A 19,484-nucleotide genomic window follows, 5' to 3' on the forward strand; every position below is an offset into this window, starting at 1 on the left:
GTGGTGAAACCATTCACACTTAATGTACCATATGATATGTATAAAGCCTAAATATGCTGTTGAATGGTGCCTTATGGCTGTACAGTAAGTAACCCAATAATATGGTTCTGACATTGGACATATAGGAAAAAAATCACCACCACCTTTAATATTAGCTGTCCATTGTGGTATTTGCAAGAGCTGGTTGGAACATTTTTGACTGAATGAAATTTCATCAAAGCCAAAACGTTTCATGGAGACATATCAGTTTTGGTGAAGTTTTCACTGAGAAGGTTTTTTGGGTCATGGGCTTTCTAGTTAAAAATGATGAGAGAGAGACAGACCGACTTGCAGTGTGATGTGGGGTGAAAAACTCTGCTCTGACTCAGCGTAAGGATTTGAACCTTGGTCTCTCACAGGCCAGTGCCCTAAACACCAGCTATAGTCTCTCTCTCTCTGGTCACCTCTAACCACAAAGCCCTGGACCAAAACACTTTTCTGAATCAAAAGTCTTGGGTTTTGATCCAAAAATGAACAATTCAACACAATCTTTGGGTGTAGGTGGGGAAATCAAATCCTTTGTATTTAAGGATACTGATTAGTACTGACAAATCTTATGGCTCTGCAGATTGCCATCGCAAGGCAACTTGACACAGTCAGCCATCTTAGTTTAAATTACCAAGAATGGAAAATAGCCACAATCTTTCCTATTATAAACAGTTCATCTGTCCCTCCCTCCACCCAAACAGGAGAAACCTTGGCAACTCAATAAAAACATTGACACGCTACCCGTTCTGCTCAGTAGTAATAGATAGTTATATAAATATTACAGCCTAAAGCCCTTTTCTGTTTGCTATGTCTATGGTATTTTTACAGAGTTTCAAATAACTTAACATACACCAAAAAACACAAAAAGTCTCCAAAACTCAGGATTTTTTGTTTTACCAGCTCCTTCCCTTATGGTAAGAACCATGGCATTTGATAATAAAGGGTGCTTTTTCTGCAGACCAAAAACAGCATGTCTGCAACCATCTGGGTTTCTACCAATGTAAATGAAAAGGAATCCCAAGAGTGTACCCCATGTGACACTATGCCCCTTATTCTTCTTAGCAATATTATTGTGATATGAGTAAGCCCATTGAATCTTTGGCTTGTATAACAACAGGTATCACAAAGCAGATTTTGGCCCATTTTATAATGAAGTTACACTATACTAGAAGTAATGGAAAGTATCACACCACTTGTGTTATGCTTCATCGCTGGTCAGTCTCCAATCCTCCTGATAGTTCCGGTTACTTCTCTGACAGCGCTGTTGTCACATGAACAGAGCACCACAGATCATGAATGCCATTTTTGAGTTTTATGAACTTTCGCACCAATTTGCTGTTTTCTGCAGATGACAATCCCTAAAGTTACATCTGCAGGATACCAGTGGAATTCCAGGGGGCAATACATGACTGCAATATTTCTTAGATTATGTACAGACAAGAGAAAGGTATGTTGTACACACAAGCATCAAACTATGCAAAATAAGTTTTGCATAGTTCAAGAGTTTTGTTCACTCATATAGAAACCACTCCAGATTGGCAGTGCTGATTTTATGAAATTCCACTTTCTGCTGGTTCAGTTTGGCTTAGAAAATATTAAATGGTTGAACCTAGCAGAGAGCTGATGGTCAGGGTAAATTTCACTTGCTGCAATGTTTTGTTGTCTGACTCCAACAATCAAAAGTCAGCACTGAGTCTCAAAAGCACAGACTGTGACTCGGTTGCTCATGTGAGTTTTCACATTGAAGTCCTGGGGCCATTCCAGGAACAGGAGGCCACTGGAGTACAGCTTCACTGCAGCCTAGCTACCCTCCACCAGCCACACCCCATACTAGGAAGTGTGAGGTGATGGGAAGGGGTCTACGTTCAGCTACACTAAATTTACTCCACTAGAAGTAGTCAACTAAGCATGCTATGCTCCCTTCCAATGGGAGACCTTAAATTGGACCAGGATCTGGCCTGAAAATAACATATTCTTAAATATATGCTATTAAAATTAGTTATTTATACATTTTGCATATGTTTAAAACATGGTCTAATTTACATACCACCATGCTTTATAAAATATCTACACATTTTAAGACAATTAGAATGCTCAATTAGCTGAAAATTCCCATGCCTCTCAAGCAGATTTTGTGTTACAAAACAGTAACTATGCTGAGGGAAAATGCTCCTACGTAAGTAATTAAAAGTATATTTAGTATATATTCTTAGTACACTACAGCCACACTGATTGGTAAAGTCTGTACATTCAAAATTAGTTATTTATGCAATGCACTCTACACCTTAAATCAACTGGAAATTGCAGCTGGCACAGAATGAGGGTGGCCTGCTCAGGTGTTTGCTGCTGAGAGCATATTAAACTCATGTTCTGTAACATGTACCAGCTGCCAACTCATTTCCAGGTGTAGTTGAAGGTATTGTTTTTAATCAATAGAACTATTAATAGTTTGGGTCCTGACTGCCTGAGTGTCTGCCAGTTTCCTTGTGCAATGATTCTAAGGCGTCTGAGCTATCAGCCCGAGAGACTGGCAGCAGAACATTCTAAACTTTGAAGTCTGCTTCCTGCCCCAGTTCACCAGAGCCTGGTTTGGGTGCCTTTAGGAGAGACTGTTTTTAGGCTTTTTCTGGAGAAGTAGGAGAGAGAGAGAGTCAGAAATAAGGGAGACTGGTTTGGGAAGTCTAAAGGAGTTGTTACTAGCGGCTGCATTATGTAGTTCTGCTGTTTAATGGAGATAATGCTATCCAGGGAGCCTAGACTGGGGTCTGAAGCCTCTGAGAGTTTTGGTTTCAGTTTTATTTTGTTTTTAATTTCTTTTAGACTATTAGGAGTTAGCTAGAGCTGGGCAAAATTTCCTCATTACATTCTTCAGTGAAAAATGTAGCATTAGCTACATCACAACATCCTGTAAATTTCTGTCAGTTTTGCCAAATTGCTTGGACAACCCCTTCCTTCCCCCCCCCCCCCCAAAATTCTGACAAAATCAAAATATTTTGTTTTCGTAGTTTCTAAAGAAACATTTTGATTTTTTTATTCAAAATGACTTTTCATTTCAAATTTTTTTTAATTCTATTTAATATGTTTATATCTATTTTAAAAATGTTTAAAAGTGGCAGAAATAGAAACAAAACTTTTTAATTGTGCTAAAGAAGAAGGTTTTGTTCAACCCAACACATTTTTCAGAATTGCCAGTGAACCGAAAAACCCATCATTTGCCCAGCTCTAGTGTTAGCATATGAAATGAATGACAAGTGCAAATAAACATTGCTGCAATTTTCAAAGGAGCCTACGGGTATCAAGTGTCCAGCTCCCACTGCAATTCAAATAAAGTAGGGTGCCAACTCCCTTAGACTTCTCTGAAAGTCCCTGCCTAAATAAATAAATCATGCAGCAAGTTTAAAGTAATGATACTTCCAATAGATCAGAGTACACTTTGGATAATACTCTTGGTATAAGACTGAACTTGAATATTTTTACCACTTCCTTCTGGCAGTTTATTCTGAGTGCTTTTGCATACTAATTTTAAATTCTGAGCCCACTACTATCTAGTGGAGCTGGTGGGAAACCAGCTTTTGTGTTTAACAAATAGAGCTATCAATTCCCCTAAATTCCTCCTTTTGTCAGAATCGGATGGAATTAGATTTCTTCAAAATTACTATAATCCACAAATAGCTTTGAATTTTTTAGCTCAAAGCTGAAAGATAAAATAAGAAGAAAAACCCACAAACATTAACACTATTTGGACACCTAGATGCAGAAATAAGATTTGATATGCAGAATAAATGTAACTGGTTTATTGAGAACACATTATATGGTGGGCCCTCATGAAAGAAATTCAAATGGCTCATGTACAGTATTAGCAGCATACAACTTACTATGCAGATACCTAAGGACCAAATGCAGCCCTGGCACAAACAGATTCAATTCCATTTATAATACATTTCTGAATAAGAATGTAATCTGCAATTACACTAGTTAGAATAATACTCAGCACCATAAGACAATCAGTAAATGGTGGGATGTTTCTTTAAAACACCTTCCACTGAAGTATCTAGTACTCAGCACTGTCAGAGTCAATATAACAGTCTAGATGGCCTGATCCTACATGGTAGTTCCTATATTCCACTGTAGTAGATAGAATGGTGCCTGTTTACGCCAGACCCGAATGTGGGTTCTATGCTTTAAAATGTGCTATGCAAACTAGAGATAAGTCCAATTCCCTCCTGATTTTGGGGAAGTTCTGAATTTTGCAGCTCAAGGTCATCTATAGTACAAGTTTAAATTTAGATTAGTCTCTGTCTCTACCTGCAGAACCTGAAGTACTTATGAAAACGTAGTATATTTACACTAAAACCAGTAGGAAAATAATAGTTTGTGTTATTCTATTCTTTCAACCTCACCTACACAGCTGATACAACTCAACCTCCTATAAAAGTTATTTTTGCTTTTGGAGATACCACTGCAGCATTGATTATATGGAGATCTGCAATTATGGTAAAACCTTGCCCTGACAAAAATTCTAGGAAATCCCATTTTCCTCATCCTAACATTTTGCCATGCTTTCTGCAAAGAAAGTTGTGTTAACCTGCAGCCATGGTGAAATTTTAGACTAAATCAATTTGCAAATTTTACTATCTACTTTTCAAGGAGAGTGGAGGAAAATACTTATACAACTTGCATCCGAAGAAGTGGGTATTCACCCACGAAAGCTCATGCTGCAAAACGTCTGTTAGTCTATAAGGTGCCACAGGATTCTTTGCTACTTATACAAGGATTTGTTGGATAGACCTGTACCCTTCTGCTCTCTCACACCCCAAAACCAAAAATGAACTAACTGACCTATATTTTTATAAGGATAGCTGATTAAGCTTCTCAGAGGATGGCATTACCATATTCAGTGACAACAAATAAAAGATTGGGAGAAGTTTATCAGTTTTCATTTTGTGACTTTCTTGAAAGATTCCATTTTTACCCTGAAATTGAGACATGAAACCTAGAAATTTTGCAGTTCTACAATTAATGCTATCCCCTTCATTGCCTAATTCTGCTGGACTAGTTTTTACATCTGTGTTAAGATCTATAAGTCAACATACATAGGCCTCAAAGTTGCCTGACTTGTCTCCTTTGAACATTTGGTGGGCTAGCATACGTAGGAAAAAAAGTAAATCTGGACAGCTAAAACAATTAAGGCTGGGTTTTTCAAAGGGCTATGAGAGATTTAGGTGTCCAACTCCCACTGAAAGTTGGGCACTTGACAAGGCCTTTGAGAATTAACACACACAACTTTCAACAATTTAACATATGGAGCAATTTAAAACTGCTTTAATTAAATCAGTGCAAAACACTGTGTGGACATTTATTTCAGTTTAGCAAGGTTTATTTCAGCTCAGTATAAATCTATTAGACACAAGCTGAAGATAAACCAAAGTAAGCTACTCTTAATCAAACTACAAGTGTCCCTGGAGGGGTTTGCCTTCTTTAACTAAGTTGGTGCAAGCATGTGTGTAGACAAAGCTTTTTCTTTGAAAATCCCAGACTAAAACCAGTAATAGAGGGTATTGGTGGTGGGAAGGGTAAATCAGATTTCCAAATTACTTGTAATAGTAATCTCACATTATCAAGAAATTATTCAAACCTGATTTTCTGTTTCTAACATTTCCTACGTAAAAGGAATGCTACCAATGCTGAAAAGTGCGCTTAGTGTTGAACCAAAGGCATTACAGAAAAGACATGGCACTTAATCCGACACTGCTATCACAGCTCTTAAAACCCTCCACATTTACCCTGAAAGCAGAGATAAAATCTCAGTTTAAAGCATGAACTGAAAAATATGATGTTCAGCATTAGCGGGCCATTTAAAAAGTCCACTTTTACCAACTGTTACCACAGAGTGGCCCTACAGTTACCATGGCTAACTCCTATTGTGGGTGTAGAGGGTTGCTAGTATCTCAGAAACCAAAGGAGTGACAATTGGCAAGTGTTTTTTTTTTAAATGCTGAGAGAGCAGACTGGTGACATCAAAGCAATGATGGCAGCAGGTGACAAGATGCAAATCGTGCACACTAGGAAGTGACCAATGAAAGATTGTTGCAGACATTAATTAAATAAGAACCATATATTATATATTTGCCCTTTTTTAATGTTGCCAGCTTGGTCTCCATAGTTATAAGAGTGTGTCTGGGGGAGAGAGGGGAACTGTGGCCCTGCAGCCTCCAGTATGTACTAGGCCTGTTCTGAAATTTGCTTACTGGAGTTGCTCTCGATACTCCCTAGAGTTTCCAGTCTGCTGTAAAAGCTGCACTTTGTCAGTCACAGAGAGGAAATGCTGTTCATAGAAAGAATGACTTGGCAGAATAGCAACCTAACAGAATTTTAAAATCAAAGGCAGAAGGAAGATAGGGGAAAGAGGGAAGGAAAGAAAACAAGAGGAAAGGGGACATGGGAGAGTATGAGAAGAAAAGAGGGAGGGGAAGTTCAGCAATATAGCAAGGGATAACATTTGTGGCCTATAAAGGCCCTAGTTTGGGGACTTCAAAACGAAAGCTGTGATTAACACTGACATTTAGAAAGTTAATTGTTAAGCCTCTTCACTGCAGAGATTGCTTACAAAACAAAGACAAATTTCACTCTGGACTGTCTGGTATAGTTGCTCCTCTCGGCTAGCTTGAGATGCTGTTGTGTTACAAGAAGTCTGCTGATAGTTAATGGGTTACTCAGCAATGTCTCTCTCCTGAGGCAGCACAAGTGTCTTCTCAACACCCACTTCCACACCTGCCTCCTGTGCAGCAACAGCACCTAGCTCACCACTTTGTAGCAGTGGAGATTTGATTGCCCTTCCCCACCCACACCCCTTTCAGGTAGCTGCAGTACCTGGACCACCTTCCTGGGCAGCTATATCCATTCTCATGGTTGACAGCAGCAAATGCTGCAAAGAGGTCCAGGAGGGGGAGATTAGAGGTCTGCACTCTATCCATTGATAGGAAGAGATCATCCATCAGTGACATTAAGGTGGTTTCAGTTCTAGGTCCTAGTCTGAATCCAGATTGTGCCTGGTCTAGCTTCAATTAGATAAGCTTGTAGTTAGCCTTTGGCTAGCTTATCTAGGACCTTGCTCTGGAATGGGAAGTTTGACTCTGGGTGGTAGCTGGCTAGAACCAGATGGGTTTCTTCAGTGCTGGTTGTTGAACTATTGTGTGTTCGAAGGAGGAAAGGAAGATTCTCTCTCTGAGTGAGACATGGCCTATTTCAGTCAAGAGTTTAGGACTCTCTTTCATAAGACAGGCAAGGTATGAATCATATTCTTGAGTCTTGAGTCATGATTCTTTTAAGATGTCCAGAACTTCTTGATGAGTGAATATACTGAACTCCAGGAATGCAGGTGGACTGTTGGTTAGTTGGTGGGTACAGGCAGAGTAAATCCATGCTGTTTGAGAAAACTTCTAGAATGTTTTCTGTGAAAAGAAGTTATAGTACTTTGCAGCACTTGGTGCTTGGTTTTGATGTAGGTACTCAAGATTGAATAGCTTCTTGAGGTGTGATTTGTAAGCTTCAACTGTGACTGATGAGAATGTTCTCTTGGCCTGTAATATGGCTTTGGCCTAGGGTTGGAGGAATTTGTTATATTTCATCCTGTCTGTACCATCCTTTGTTTTTCCACCATCAGTTTCTTCCCCTTTCTTTTCATCAGGTGCAGGGTGTCAGAAAACCAAGGAGATTTGTGTGGGTAATAGGGAGGAAGGGGCCATTTGGGGCCTGCCATGTTACTGGTGGAGGATAGCATTCAATCATAATGATTTATTAGGTCCTCAACTCCTCGTGCTGTAGGTGAAATTCTGTTTTCCTTTTGCAGGCTTTGGAATGTATTTTGGCCTCCATGAGTCTTCATGGTCGAATCAGGGTCATTGGTCTTTCTTGTTGCTTAGGAGTGCATGATCTCTGATCACTGCTTCAATGAAGTGATGGTCTGTCCAAACCAGTGGTTGGGTTGTGAAGATCAGGTCCAGATTGTGACAGGCTTTGTGACTGAACCAGCAATAATCTGTGAAATTCCTAGGGATGTAAGTGTGGAGATAAATTTGATGGTGTTTGCATCTGCAGCCTTGTAGATATGCATTTTGAATTCTCCCAGGACAATATGTCTAGGGTATTTCACCACCACTGCTGGCAAGATATCAGTGAACCCTTATGAATCCTTTAGTCTGTGGAGGTCCATAAATAATTACAAAATCTGTTAGCTTTGGCTCATTTCTATTTCTAGATGAATTAATTTGAATAAAGTTGTCTTCTCTGAGCAGGGCCGGCTCTAGACCCCAGCGCGCCAAGCGCGCGCTTGGGGCGGCATGCTGCCGGGAGGGCGGCAGGCGGCTCCGGTGGACCTCCCGCAGGCATGCCTGCAGACGGCGGCTCTGGTGGACCTGCCGCAGGCATGCCTGCGGAGGGTCCGCTGGTCCCGTGGCTCGGGTGGACCTCCCGCAGACGTGCCTGCGGATGCTCCACCGGAGCCGCGGGACCAGCGGACCCTCCGCAGGCATGTCTGCAGGAGGTCCACCGGAGCCGCCGGACCAGCGACCGACAGAGCGCCCCCCGCAGCGTGCCGCCCTGCTTGGGCAGCGCAATTGCTAGAGCCGCCTCTGTCCCTGAGGCACCTCTCTTGGATTTGATGTTTGCAGAAAAGATGAATGCAGCACTGCCTGTCTTCTTGACCCATCACAAACTCAGACAGGATATCTATTTTTGGTTGGATGAGGTGGGGTAGCACAGGGCTCATGGTGTCATTTAGCTTCATTACTCATGAGGTTGTGTATTGTTTGTTAAGTGGCAAATTTTGCATTCATCATCATTAACTTTAATTCATGTTGCTTTCAGCCTGTGCCTAGTCCTTGTGCAATGTATAGTTGTTAGATATCTGGAATCTGATTTCTTATGTCTGATTTCTATTCCTTGGACAGTTCCTCCCAATATGAGCTGTGATAGGTAAAGAAATGCTTTGTGCCATCTGAAGTTTTGAGTGGAGAAATGGTTGTCTGGTTCATCAGATGCCACGAAAAAGGCAGGATTGTTGGATACTTTTTGGAGCTGTAACCTGGTAGAGTACTGGAAATGGTCAGAGCGAGGACAGCATATTCATGGAGTAGTGGTGGCTGTTCAGGAAGCGTGGTGGATGCAGAGGAAGTAACACATTATTTTATTCACCATTTTTGTGCTGTTTTACAACCATAACATCTGCCCACTCCAAAAAACACCGGCTGCACTATTTCTTGCATCCTCCCCCAAACACTTTTGAATTTAACTGACAGCGCAGCTAATCCAGTCAGCTCATATTTATCTGTAAGCAAGTAAAAATTGACAATCTAGTGCCTATGAAATGAAACCGCTACAATGAATTATCTCTGAAAACACTGCAGCACATCTAGAAGTGCTGTAGAACTTGTGCATGAGTATTCCATCCCTCAAAAACAAAAAACAAAACAACCACCACCACTTGATTGATTTGTCCTCAATATACAATTTTAATTAAAGCAGCTGAAGTTGTCCAGCTAGGCATGCTAGTAGACATTTATCAAACACATTTTTGTAAATCAGATTCCTAAATTGATGGCATTTGTACATGCAGTCAAGTTAAGTCACATTGGAATAAAACAGAAAATCAGGTAATTGGTATATGGAAGCACTTTTAAAGGGCATTACATTATACTGGCTTAATGAAAAACATTCTCCTGCTATATAAAGTTAAAATAACAGAAATCATTAGCTGTCTAACTGGCAGTCTGACTCATCTTCAGATTTACAAAAATGAAAATATCATTTTGCTAATCTTATTTTCCAGCCAAATACATCAACTTTATTTCATTGGAGCAGACCACCAGGGTAACAGTGACTACCAAAAAAAGGAGACATTCTATCAAGAATATAAAAAAGAAAGCTATACCTTTCTCATGAAGTGTTTCTTCTCAATGGGTTTGCACTGTGGAACCTATCCCAGACACTACATGAATGCATTATATAATAAGTTACACATAGACTGGCATGAAACTAGGTGAACACTAATTAACCCTAGTTTCATCTCAGAGGTAGCTGTACAACACAGAAGCTGAAATAGGTGTATTTCCCTTTCATGGTGATTAATTGATCTTTATAATGGTGTTACCATTGTAATTTCTTTTTTATGGATGCATTTGTTATGGGTTCCCCCTGGGGTGTCACCTGTAACTGGGGTACTACTTAGCCCTCTGACCCACCAGCCTGGGCTCCCTCTCACACTGTGCTGCTGTGGCAAGTTGCAAAGCCCTCCAAGCTTGCACTTTCACCAGCATTCACACGGCTAGGGACACACCCAGCTGCGGTCACATGCAGGCTCTCTAACCACCAGCTTCGCAGCCTGGCACCCCAGAGCAGTACTGTCCTGCCCTGTTCAAATCTGGCCAGTATATGGGTTTAATACCTGGTCTGCCTCTTCCTCAATGTGAAGAGAACAATGCACACTTGTGGTAACCAAGCAAAGGTTTTCCCCAAGGACTCCAGTCAAAGCTCACTGGTTTAGATTAAAATATAAAATAAGTTTATTGATACAAAAGGATAGATTTGAAATTATTATAAATTATAGCAAACAGATCAAAGCAGATTACTTAGCAAATAAACAAAACCATAAACTGATCTTAACATACTAAATAGGTAAGATATGAATTAGCAAATTCTTACCCTTAGTGATAAACTGGCTAGCAGATTCTTAAAACACAAGTTGCCTTGGCTTTTCAATTTGGGTTTGCCAGGTTTTCACACACAGGCTAGAAATCCCTCTAACCTGGGACGTCACTTCTCCCCTGTTCAGTCTTTATTCCTCAGGTGTTTCCAGGTGTGTTGTAGGCAGAGTGAGGTCCCCCCATGATGTCATTGTCACTCTTCTATATCTTCTTCCCACTTGCTGGAAAGCTCTTTTGCTGTGACCTGGGTCAAATAGTTCCCATTGTGTAGTGCTATCTCTGAGAAGTTTCTATTGTACACAGTTCCTGGGGTAATCCTTGTGTTTGTGGGCATTTCCTCAATAAGCCATTAACATAATTTGGCCTTTTTATTGTTGTACGTGAAAGGCTGCTTGTGGGTGTTTTCAACCTCACAACGTTTCAGTGGCACATACATAGCCAAACTTCATAACTTTACATACGATAGTACATACAATCCAATAAAATATTAATGTCTAGCAGATCAAGATTTTTAGAATGATACCTCACAAAGTATACTTTGTACAAAACATCCTAATTACATGACAGGGTGAATATAGGGGTGCCAGGGTGTCACAGTATTTACCAAAAGATTAAACATTAACCAAAATGATTATTTTTGAGAATACTTAATTGTGTGTCCTCAACACATTTGATTACCAATGCAGAGTAGAGTTGGACAATTACTTTCTGTGTATTACATATGAAACTCCTTTTAATATAGTTCAAAATAATATTAGCCATTTTTGCAACTGCATCACATTGTTGACTCATTCATTTTGTGTTATGCATCATTAATATTGACAACAAGGGGAAGGAACATAAGCCAAAACAGGGAAAGAATAGATTAAAGGATTTTTTTATATAAGTTAGATGTATTCAAGTCAGCAGGGCCTAATGCAATTCAGCCTAACTGAAGCAATCTCTGAAAGGTGAACAATTATCTTTGAGAACTCAAGGAAGATTGCTGAGAGTTCGGACTGCAGAAGAGAAATCATAATGCGTATCTTTAAAAAGTGGAACAAAGAGGACCCAGGGAATTAGAGACCAGTCATCCTAACTTCAATATCTGGAAAGATAGTGGAACAAATTATTGAACAATCAGTTTGTAAGCACCTAAAGGATAATAGAATTATAAGAAATAGCCAGCATGAATTTGTCAAGAACAAATCATGTCAAACCAACCTAATTTCCTTTGACAGGCCTAGTGGAGGGAAGCAGTAGACGTGATCTATCTTGATTTCAATAAGACATATCTAATGGTATCCCATGGGGTCAGTCCTAAATCTGGTGCTATTCAATATTTTCATTACTGAATTGAATAATGTAGTGGAGAGCTTGCTTATAAAATCTGCAGATGACACCAAGATGGTAGGGTTTGCAAGGACCAGATTAGGACTCAAAATTAACTTGACAAACTAGAGAATTGTGAACAAGATGAAATTCAATAAAGACAAGTGCAAATTACTTCACTTAAGAAAGAAAAATTAAACAAACAAATACAAAATGAGAAATAACTGGCTAGGATCTGGGGGTTACCTTGCCACACAATTCACTCCTTCAGAGTTTACTTTTATGTGACAGGTCTCTTCTGTAAAGTGTTTGGTATGGTAGATAGCCAGCTTCCCACTTGGAGTAGTGGGTACCACCAAGTGCCAGATGAATAGCTGACCCCTCATCTCCAGTGCAGCAGGTAGGTGTCAACCAGACCCAATAGTCCTTTCACACAGGGCCGGCTCCAGGCACCAGCATTCCAAGCAGGTGCTTGGGGCGGCAATCTGCAAGGGGTGGCAGTCCATGTGGTTTTGCCCCCAAGCAGCGCACCGAATTGCCGCCATGGACAACAGGGGCAGTCTGTGTGCCGTTAGGGTGGCACACGTGTTTCCACGGCAGCAGCAATTCAGCGGCAGCTTCTATGTTCAGCTGTCGGGGGCAGCACAGCTGTAATTAGTCTACAATTCTCATCATACATCCCTGCTCTTTAAGATCAGCTGTAATTTTACAACCTGATGGTATACTTGTGGGACAGCTTTAGGGCACTGTTACATTTGACATTATTATTCACTGTTGCCCACTGGAAAGATTACTGAGGGCTGGTCTACACTGGAGGGTGGGGGTAATCGATCTAAGATACGCAACTTCAGCTACGCGAATAGCTAGTAATCTTTCTTAGTTCGACTTACCTGCAGCTCCCCCATCGATGCTGCTTACTCCTCCTGCTGAGGTGGAGTATGGGTGTCGATTCGCGGATCGATTTATCGCGTCTAGACGAGATGTGATAAATTGATCCCTGATAGATCGATTACTACTCGCCGATCCGGCGGGTAGTATAGACATACCCTAAGACACACTGGTACTTATCAACTGAGTCATCTTCAAGGAGCTGGCCACAAGATTGCTCCTGATGAAGATTTTGACTGGAGTAGGTGTGGACACCACTGATATGATGCCTTTCTGGGGTTTTTTTTTCTTTTTTTTTGTTTTTTTGTTTCGTTTTTTAAACTTTCATAGAGATTTAGTTCTAGTTTTGTTTTGAAGAGGGGAAAAGGTTCAGCCCAGTTCTTACGATATCGCAACCTGTTAAATCATTAATAATTATTAAGCATATAATTTTGGATTGCTAATAATATAAACAGACATACTCAATGTTGGCCTCTCAAAATTGACCTATAGATCCCTCATCAAGAATTGCTCCTGTATGTGCCTACTCTTGAGTAGAACTACAAATCTGGAACTTTCTAGATTTCTGGGGCCACATGTACATCCTTACACAGGCCTGACTGACTGATATGAAATGGTACGAGTTTGCAGCACCAATGTACTCTCAAATCAGTAGCTGTGTTTGTGTCTGAGACACGGAAAGATCTCACTGAATCTTTGGGTGGACAAGGAGAGATGACAGTGAGGATATCACTGAGCTAAAGGAGAACCTTAGAAGAACACTCCCACTGTCTCCTACTAAACACAGCCTACACATTACAAAAATATTAGTTGGATGATACAGTCTCAATGAACAAAGAATTATTTATTTACATAAAAATGATCAAAACCAATTTAAAGACTAAATACCATGAGGCGCTATGCTCTGTTATTGGAGGTAATGTCCTTTGAATTTTTCTCCTATTGTCTACCAAATGATATTTTGTATCTGCTCAATGCTCCATTAGCATTTCCATAGCTTTTGAGAGATATTGGTTTGTCCTCTCTTTAATTGCTTTTTCTAAGACCTCTTATTATTCCTAGTTCACTCAAATCCATTTCCTAACTAATGCAGTTTATTAGGCATAGCAAGCAGCAGCATATTAAGAAGAATACTTTATTATGTCAGGTTTTCCAAAGCACTCTGGGAAATAATCTGAGAAGCCCTGATCCACACAAGATCTTCCATTGTTTTTCATTATAGTGGATAATAAGTTTGGCATCCATTATAGTGCTTCAATGGATTTTTAAACATATCTGGAAGAAGTAACATTTACAATGATTTTTCAGTGGCTAAATCACCACTCAGTATATTAGTCATAAAAGCATTTCCCTTCCCAAAATTTTTCAAATATTTTCCCCATACCACTTCAGGATAATGCTGAGATCTTTCAATATTTGTCATAAAAAACAAGAGAGACCCACACACACTCCAGAATAGCTAATAGCCGGTGGTTAGGACACTTCCCCTGGATTTGGACACCCACATTCAGGCAGAGCAGGACTTAATTTGGAGAACGGACTTGATTCCTGGTCTCCCACTGTGATGCACTGTATCTCAAAATAGCACCTAAAACCTTCATAATCACCACTGTGATACAATGATATGTTTTGTACAAAGTATACCTGCTGAGGTATCATTTGGAAAGTTATAATCTGTTGAGCATCCTTGTTCTGTCAAAATGTGTGTCATCATTATATACGGAGTTATGAGAGTCTGCTATATGTTTGTCACTGAAATATACTGTGAGTCTGGGAAAGGTCCATAGACTAACCCCTCAGAGAGGGCAAAGAAACTGTAAACACAGAGGCCTTACATGCCATGCCTCACATGGACAAAAGGTATGAGCAAGAATTTGCTGTTCATGTGGAGGACAATGGGAAGTTCACATAGGCCATGGGGGCTGTCTAACTCCATGACACAGCATGGATTTTTCCAGCACCTGTAGAAAAGTATAAATGAGGGGCAGTGACATCACTTCTCCTGCCTCTCCTCCTCCATCTCTACACTAGGAAGAAAGATCACTGGGGAGACAAAGAAACTCCATTGACACTATAGCAGGGGTTGGTCCTAACTAGGTGTTCCAGCTAGCAAGAACTGCTGTGATGTTTTGGGTGAGAGAAATCCTTCTGCTTTTAGAATTATAAGCATGCTAAAGTTCAGGAATTAGCTTGCAATTTTATATTTTCTTTCCTTTTGTAACCAATTCTGATCGTCTATGCCAAGCCACTTAATCGCTTAAAAACTATCTTTCTAAAGTCTGTTTTATATTTAATTTAAACCACTGTGTTTTTGGCTAAAGTGTTTGGGGAATCTACTCAGGCTAACTGGAACTGGTGCATGATCAATTTCTTTGTCAAACTGATGGACGTTACGAACTTGTAGTGTTCAATAAGTAATTGAACAGTACAAGATGGTACATTTCTTACTGCTGGGGGAATTCTGCGCCACTGCAAATGCGCATAATTTATGTGCCCTGCAGATTTCTTTGCTTCCCTGCAGAAAAATGACTGTCTGATGGGAAACAAAGGGAAGCCACAAGAGTGGTCATACGACCCTCCCCAGCAGTATGTTTTGGGTGCCCTGGGCAGCCAGCAGAGACGTAAATCACTGTGAGGCTGGTGGCTCCTACTTTGTGCCAGGCTTAGCTGCTAGTCCCCAGGGGCAGCTCCAGGCACCAGCGCAGCAAGCGTGGGCCTGAGGCGGCAAGCCGCGGGGGGCAGCCTGCTGGTCACTGTGAGGGTGGCAGTCAGGAAACCTTCAGCGGCATTTCTGCGGGAGGTCCACCGGTCCTGCGGCATTGGCAGCAATTTGGCGGTGGGACCGACAGATCACCCGCAGAACCGCCGCCGAATCTGTATGACCGTGGACCTCCCGTAGAAATGCCGCCGAAGGCTGCCTGACTGCTGTGCTTGGGGTGGCAAAAAACACATAGAGCCGCCCCTGCTAGTCCCGGCAGGGCTGGGGAGGATGGGACTTCCTCTTCCTTTGCCTGGCATCTAGGGACAGGTCAGACCCACCCCCAGATTTCTCCCCTTGTTGTAGAAAGCTCTGCAGACTCCCCGCCCCCCACACACACACCCTGCACCAATCGCTCCTTAGCTGCAGGGGAGGGATCACTATACAGAGAGCTGCTCCGACATCCACCCAACCCCTGTGCATCCAGAGCCCCTCATATCCAGACCCTCCCACCAATCCTCACCCCCACACGCACACCCATAACCCCCCCCCATGAGCCCCACTCCCTCTGAACCTGGTCCAACCCAACGAGCCACCTGCACCTGGATCCCCACCTTCACCTGGACCCCCTGCAGAGTCCCATTACCATTGCATCCAGAACCCCGCCCCCCCAAAAAAGAGCCCTTGTGCATCTGGATCCCCCCCACGCAGATCCCCCACTGAGCTGCCCACACCCAGATTGCCCCACACAGAAATCTCTCAACCCACACCTGCCCCCCCACACACACACTAAGCCCCTCCACACTTGGATCCTGCTTTTCTGGGCCTGCCTGCCCACACCTAGTACACCTGGCACAGAGGAGCAGGGCTCTGGGTGTTTCCGGGGCAGGCCCAGGCCTTGAGCTGTGTCAGGTTTGGTGCAGCCTCATTGCTGAGTCCACGTCCCAGAGTGGGAGAGGGAACTGCACAGTGATCTCCCTCCTCTGTGAAGCCAGTGGCCTGTGCTCTCCAATGCCATGCTGGGGCCTCCACAATTATTTGGCAAATAACATTTTAAAATACCGTGTGCAGAATTTTTCATGTTTTGGTGCAGAATCCCCTCAGCAGTAATTTCTTAGGTACAAGGCTGGGACCAGGGATGTGGAGGTCGCCCTATATGTAATCAAGAGTGGCTAGGCATAGCACTCTGGTATATGTCTGGGGGTAACTTGCATGCTAGAGGCTGGGATGAGTGGCAGCTCACACAGCAAAGCAGAGCCTAGTGCACACCAGAATGGAGAATTAAGGGGGCATAATGATCCAACAGTCCAGATTGCACACTGGGGCATGTCACACCCAAATCCCAGGTGAGTGCCCTAACCACCAGGCTATTCACTATTCTTGGATAAATTTCACTCAATCTCTCCTGTTGCAATTGTTCCACTTTGTATGTATAAATATTCACTGGGCCAGAGACAGAAAAACTGACTTCACAGCCTGATTTTTATGACACTCATGCTGAGCAGATCACCAGTAATCCCTTGACTAAGAATAATTTCTTAGCTACAGAGCAGCTGCCAATAGGTTATCCCCCGACACAAATCAACTAACCATTACATGGTGCCAGAAACATTGAAACAACACTTAGAGTAACTGGTGTTTTCATCTTACCTTAACTTGCAACTGGTTCTTTCTGCGTCTTCTTGGTTGTTTTTCTGAAAAAACATAGAACATTCAGAACCCATATACTTTCAGCTAGAGTCCACCTGGCCTGAGGTTGCTTGTGGTGGTCTTGTCCATTTTTAGGAGAAAATGTAATTATTTAATAAACATTCCTTATTCATTCAAGTGCTTGTAATTTTCTTGTAATAGCTAAGATTGCACCCTAAAATTTTCTTAGCTCACATTCCTTCTGAGGAAACAGAAAACTCATTAACAACATTTTAATAGAAACTGTTAGGAAAGCAATCACATTTTAAATATTAAAATATATTTTAACAACTCTACCAAATTATTATTAATCGCATTCTTTCTACATATAGAACAGTAATACATTAAATCAGCAATAATACAAGTACAAGAAAATTGCTCAGAAAATTAGAGTGCATTTGTATGGAATCTGTATTGAAGTAATAATATAGAACGGAGCCCTGTTTATTAGAAAAATCAGAGGTTTTTTTTCCCAGTACTCTACATTTTAATATTAAGTAACTTAGAGATGACTCAGACCAAAACTCTGGATCTGAACTTCCCTCAGTATTGAAAGGTTAGTCCAGATCCACACTTTGTGACAGGATTTTAGCCCTTTAGTGGACTGAACCAAAACCCTGTATCCAATCACCCTCAACTATAGGGAAAGTTTGAATCTGGATTCAAACTTGGTAAATCAGTCCCATCTGTAACATACATTTATCTCTTCTGTTCTGTGTATCATGGAATCTGTAAAAGCCTGCATGAATTAGGCTTGTGTTCTCAATGGTAATAGATGTGATTGTCCTATAACTAGTAACCTTGGTAAGAAACTGGAGGTATTGCTTTGAATGTATGTAAAAACTCTTAGGGAAATGAGGGAAGCATCTGTGATTAGGGCCAATGAACTACTGTAGATAAGCAAGACAATGTAATGGCAGTCTCTAAACTAGCTGGAATGTTCTGCCATTTAAGATAGCTAGGCTAGGTTTTTGTTTTGCAAACATCATTAGTAGAGTTTTGGTTTCATATAACCAAAGGCAGGTGTAGTTTGGACTCAGATTTTGTGTCACCTGAACCACCAACTTTTAGGGGCAAGGCAGGAAGCTGGATAAAAGGTTCTGGTCTGGCCATATCTCTATTGCTGGAACTGTATCCTGTGAATCTTGGTGGTGGTCCAGGGGTCCCATCCCTGGTGAGGTGAACAACAACTAGGAGGTTAGGAAGTCAAAATGATTTACCATTTTGCAACATGGATATAGAAAAAATTATTGGAAAGAAATTGTCTGTATGATCACAAAATCTGTAACATAACTGTCTCATTCTTAGTGAAGCAGACACAAGACAGAAAGAACTTAATCATATATGCATAGAAGCAAGTGATCACAATATAATTGATCCTAATCTCTGTCAATCAATCTTACACAATTTATTTTTGATTTGGAAAATCTCTACTTTAGGTTTCAATTCAGCAAAGCATTTAAGCACATGTTGATCTTTAAGAACATAAGCATGTTTCTTAAAATTATACACATGTAAGTGCTTTGCTAAATTGAGCTGTCACATACTTAAGTGCTTTGCTGACTCAAGACCTAGGTTTATATGCACCAGGCAATGCATGCTAAGAAGAATTTCGCACATTGCACAAGCCTATCCAATTTTGATTCATTTATATTGTTATATTAATAATGCCCAGATGAAGAGAAAGATAAGGAGTCCAGTAGTCAATACAGCATTTAGTTCAATGCCTTAGAGCACTGATTATGTTCAGCTTTGAAATGAAAGTTTACAGCACTACATATTTTCTCTCCTTCCTCCCCTTTCTTTCTTACACAGCCAGAGTCCATCCATAAGAAAACTACAGTAAAGATTCCTCTGACCGTAAACAGGGTGTAGTGATTTGTCTTATTTAAATTTCAGCCTCAAACCTTACTATTTTTCTACTTTTCAGAGCTGGAGAATGCAAGCTGTAGCAGCCAACAAACCTTCAGCCAAAATGAAACTATGTTCATTCACTTCCACTCCTTTCCTTCACACTAATCCCAGGGAAGAAAACCCACAAGAACTGGCTAAACTCAGAGACAAAAAAAAACAACAATGAAAATCAAACTGCTATCAAGGTTCAGACCAAAAATGGAACATCAGACAACGTTGCTAAGCAGGACGTCAACTTCTGCTATACCCCCAAGAGG

At 41.1% G+C, this 19,484-nt stretch overlaps 1 protein-coding gene across 2 annotated transcripts in view; it reads right to left on the reverse strand.

The window, feature by feature from the left end:
• Positions 1-19,484, reverse strand: part of FAM13C (family with sequence similarity 13 member C) — a 250,496-nt gene that overhangs the window by 166,321 nt on the left and 64,691 nt on the right. For both annotated transcript variants that reach the window (XM_045023232.1, XM_045023233.1), the window contains exon 6: positions 17,275-17,318. In XM_045023232.1, the coding sequence (XP_044879167.1) occupies positions 17,275-17,318 (44 nt within the window). The remainder of the gene's footprint in view (positions 1-17,274; positions 17,319-19,484) is intronic.

This window comes from Mauremys mutica, chromosome 7 (genome assembly GCF_020497125.1).
Source record: "Mauremys mutica isolate MM-2020 ecotype Southern chromosome 7, ASM2049712v1, whole genome shotgun sequence".
NCBI classification, from domain to species: domain Eukaryota; kingdom Metazoa; phylum Chordata; order Testudines; family Geoemydidae; genus Mauremys; species Mauremys mutica.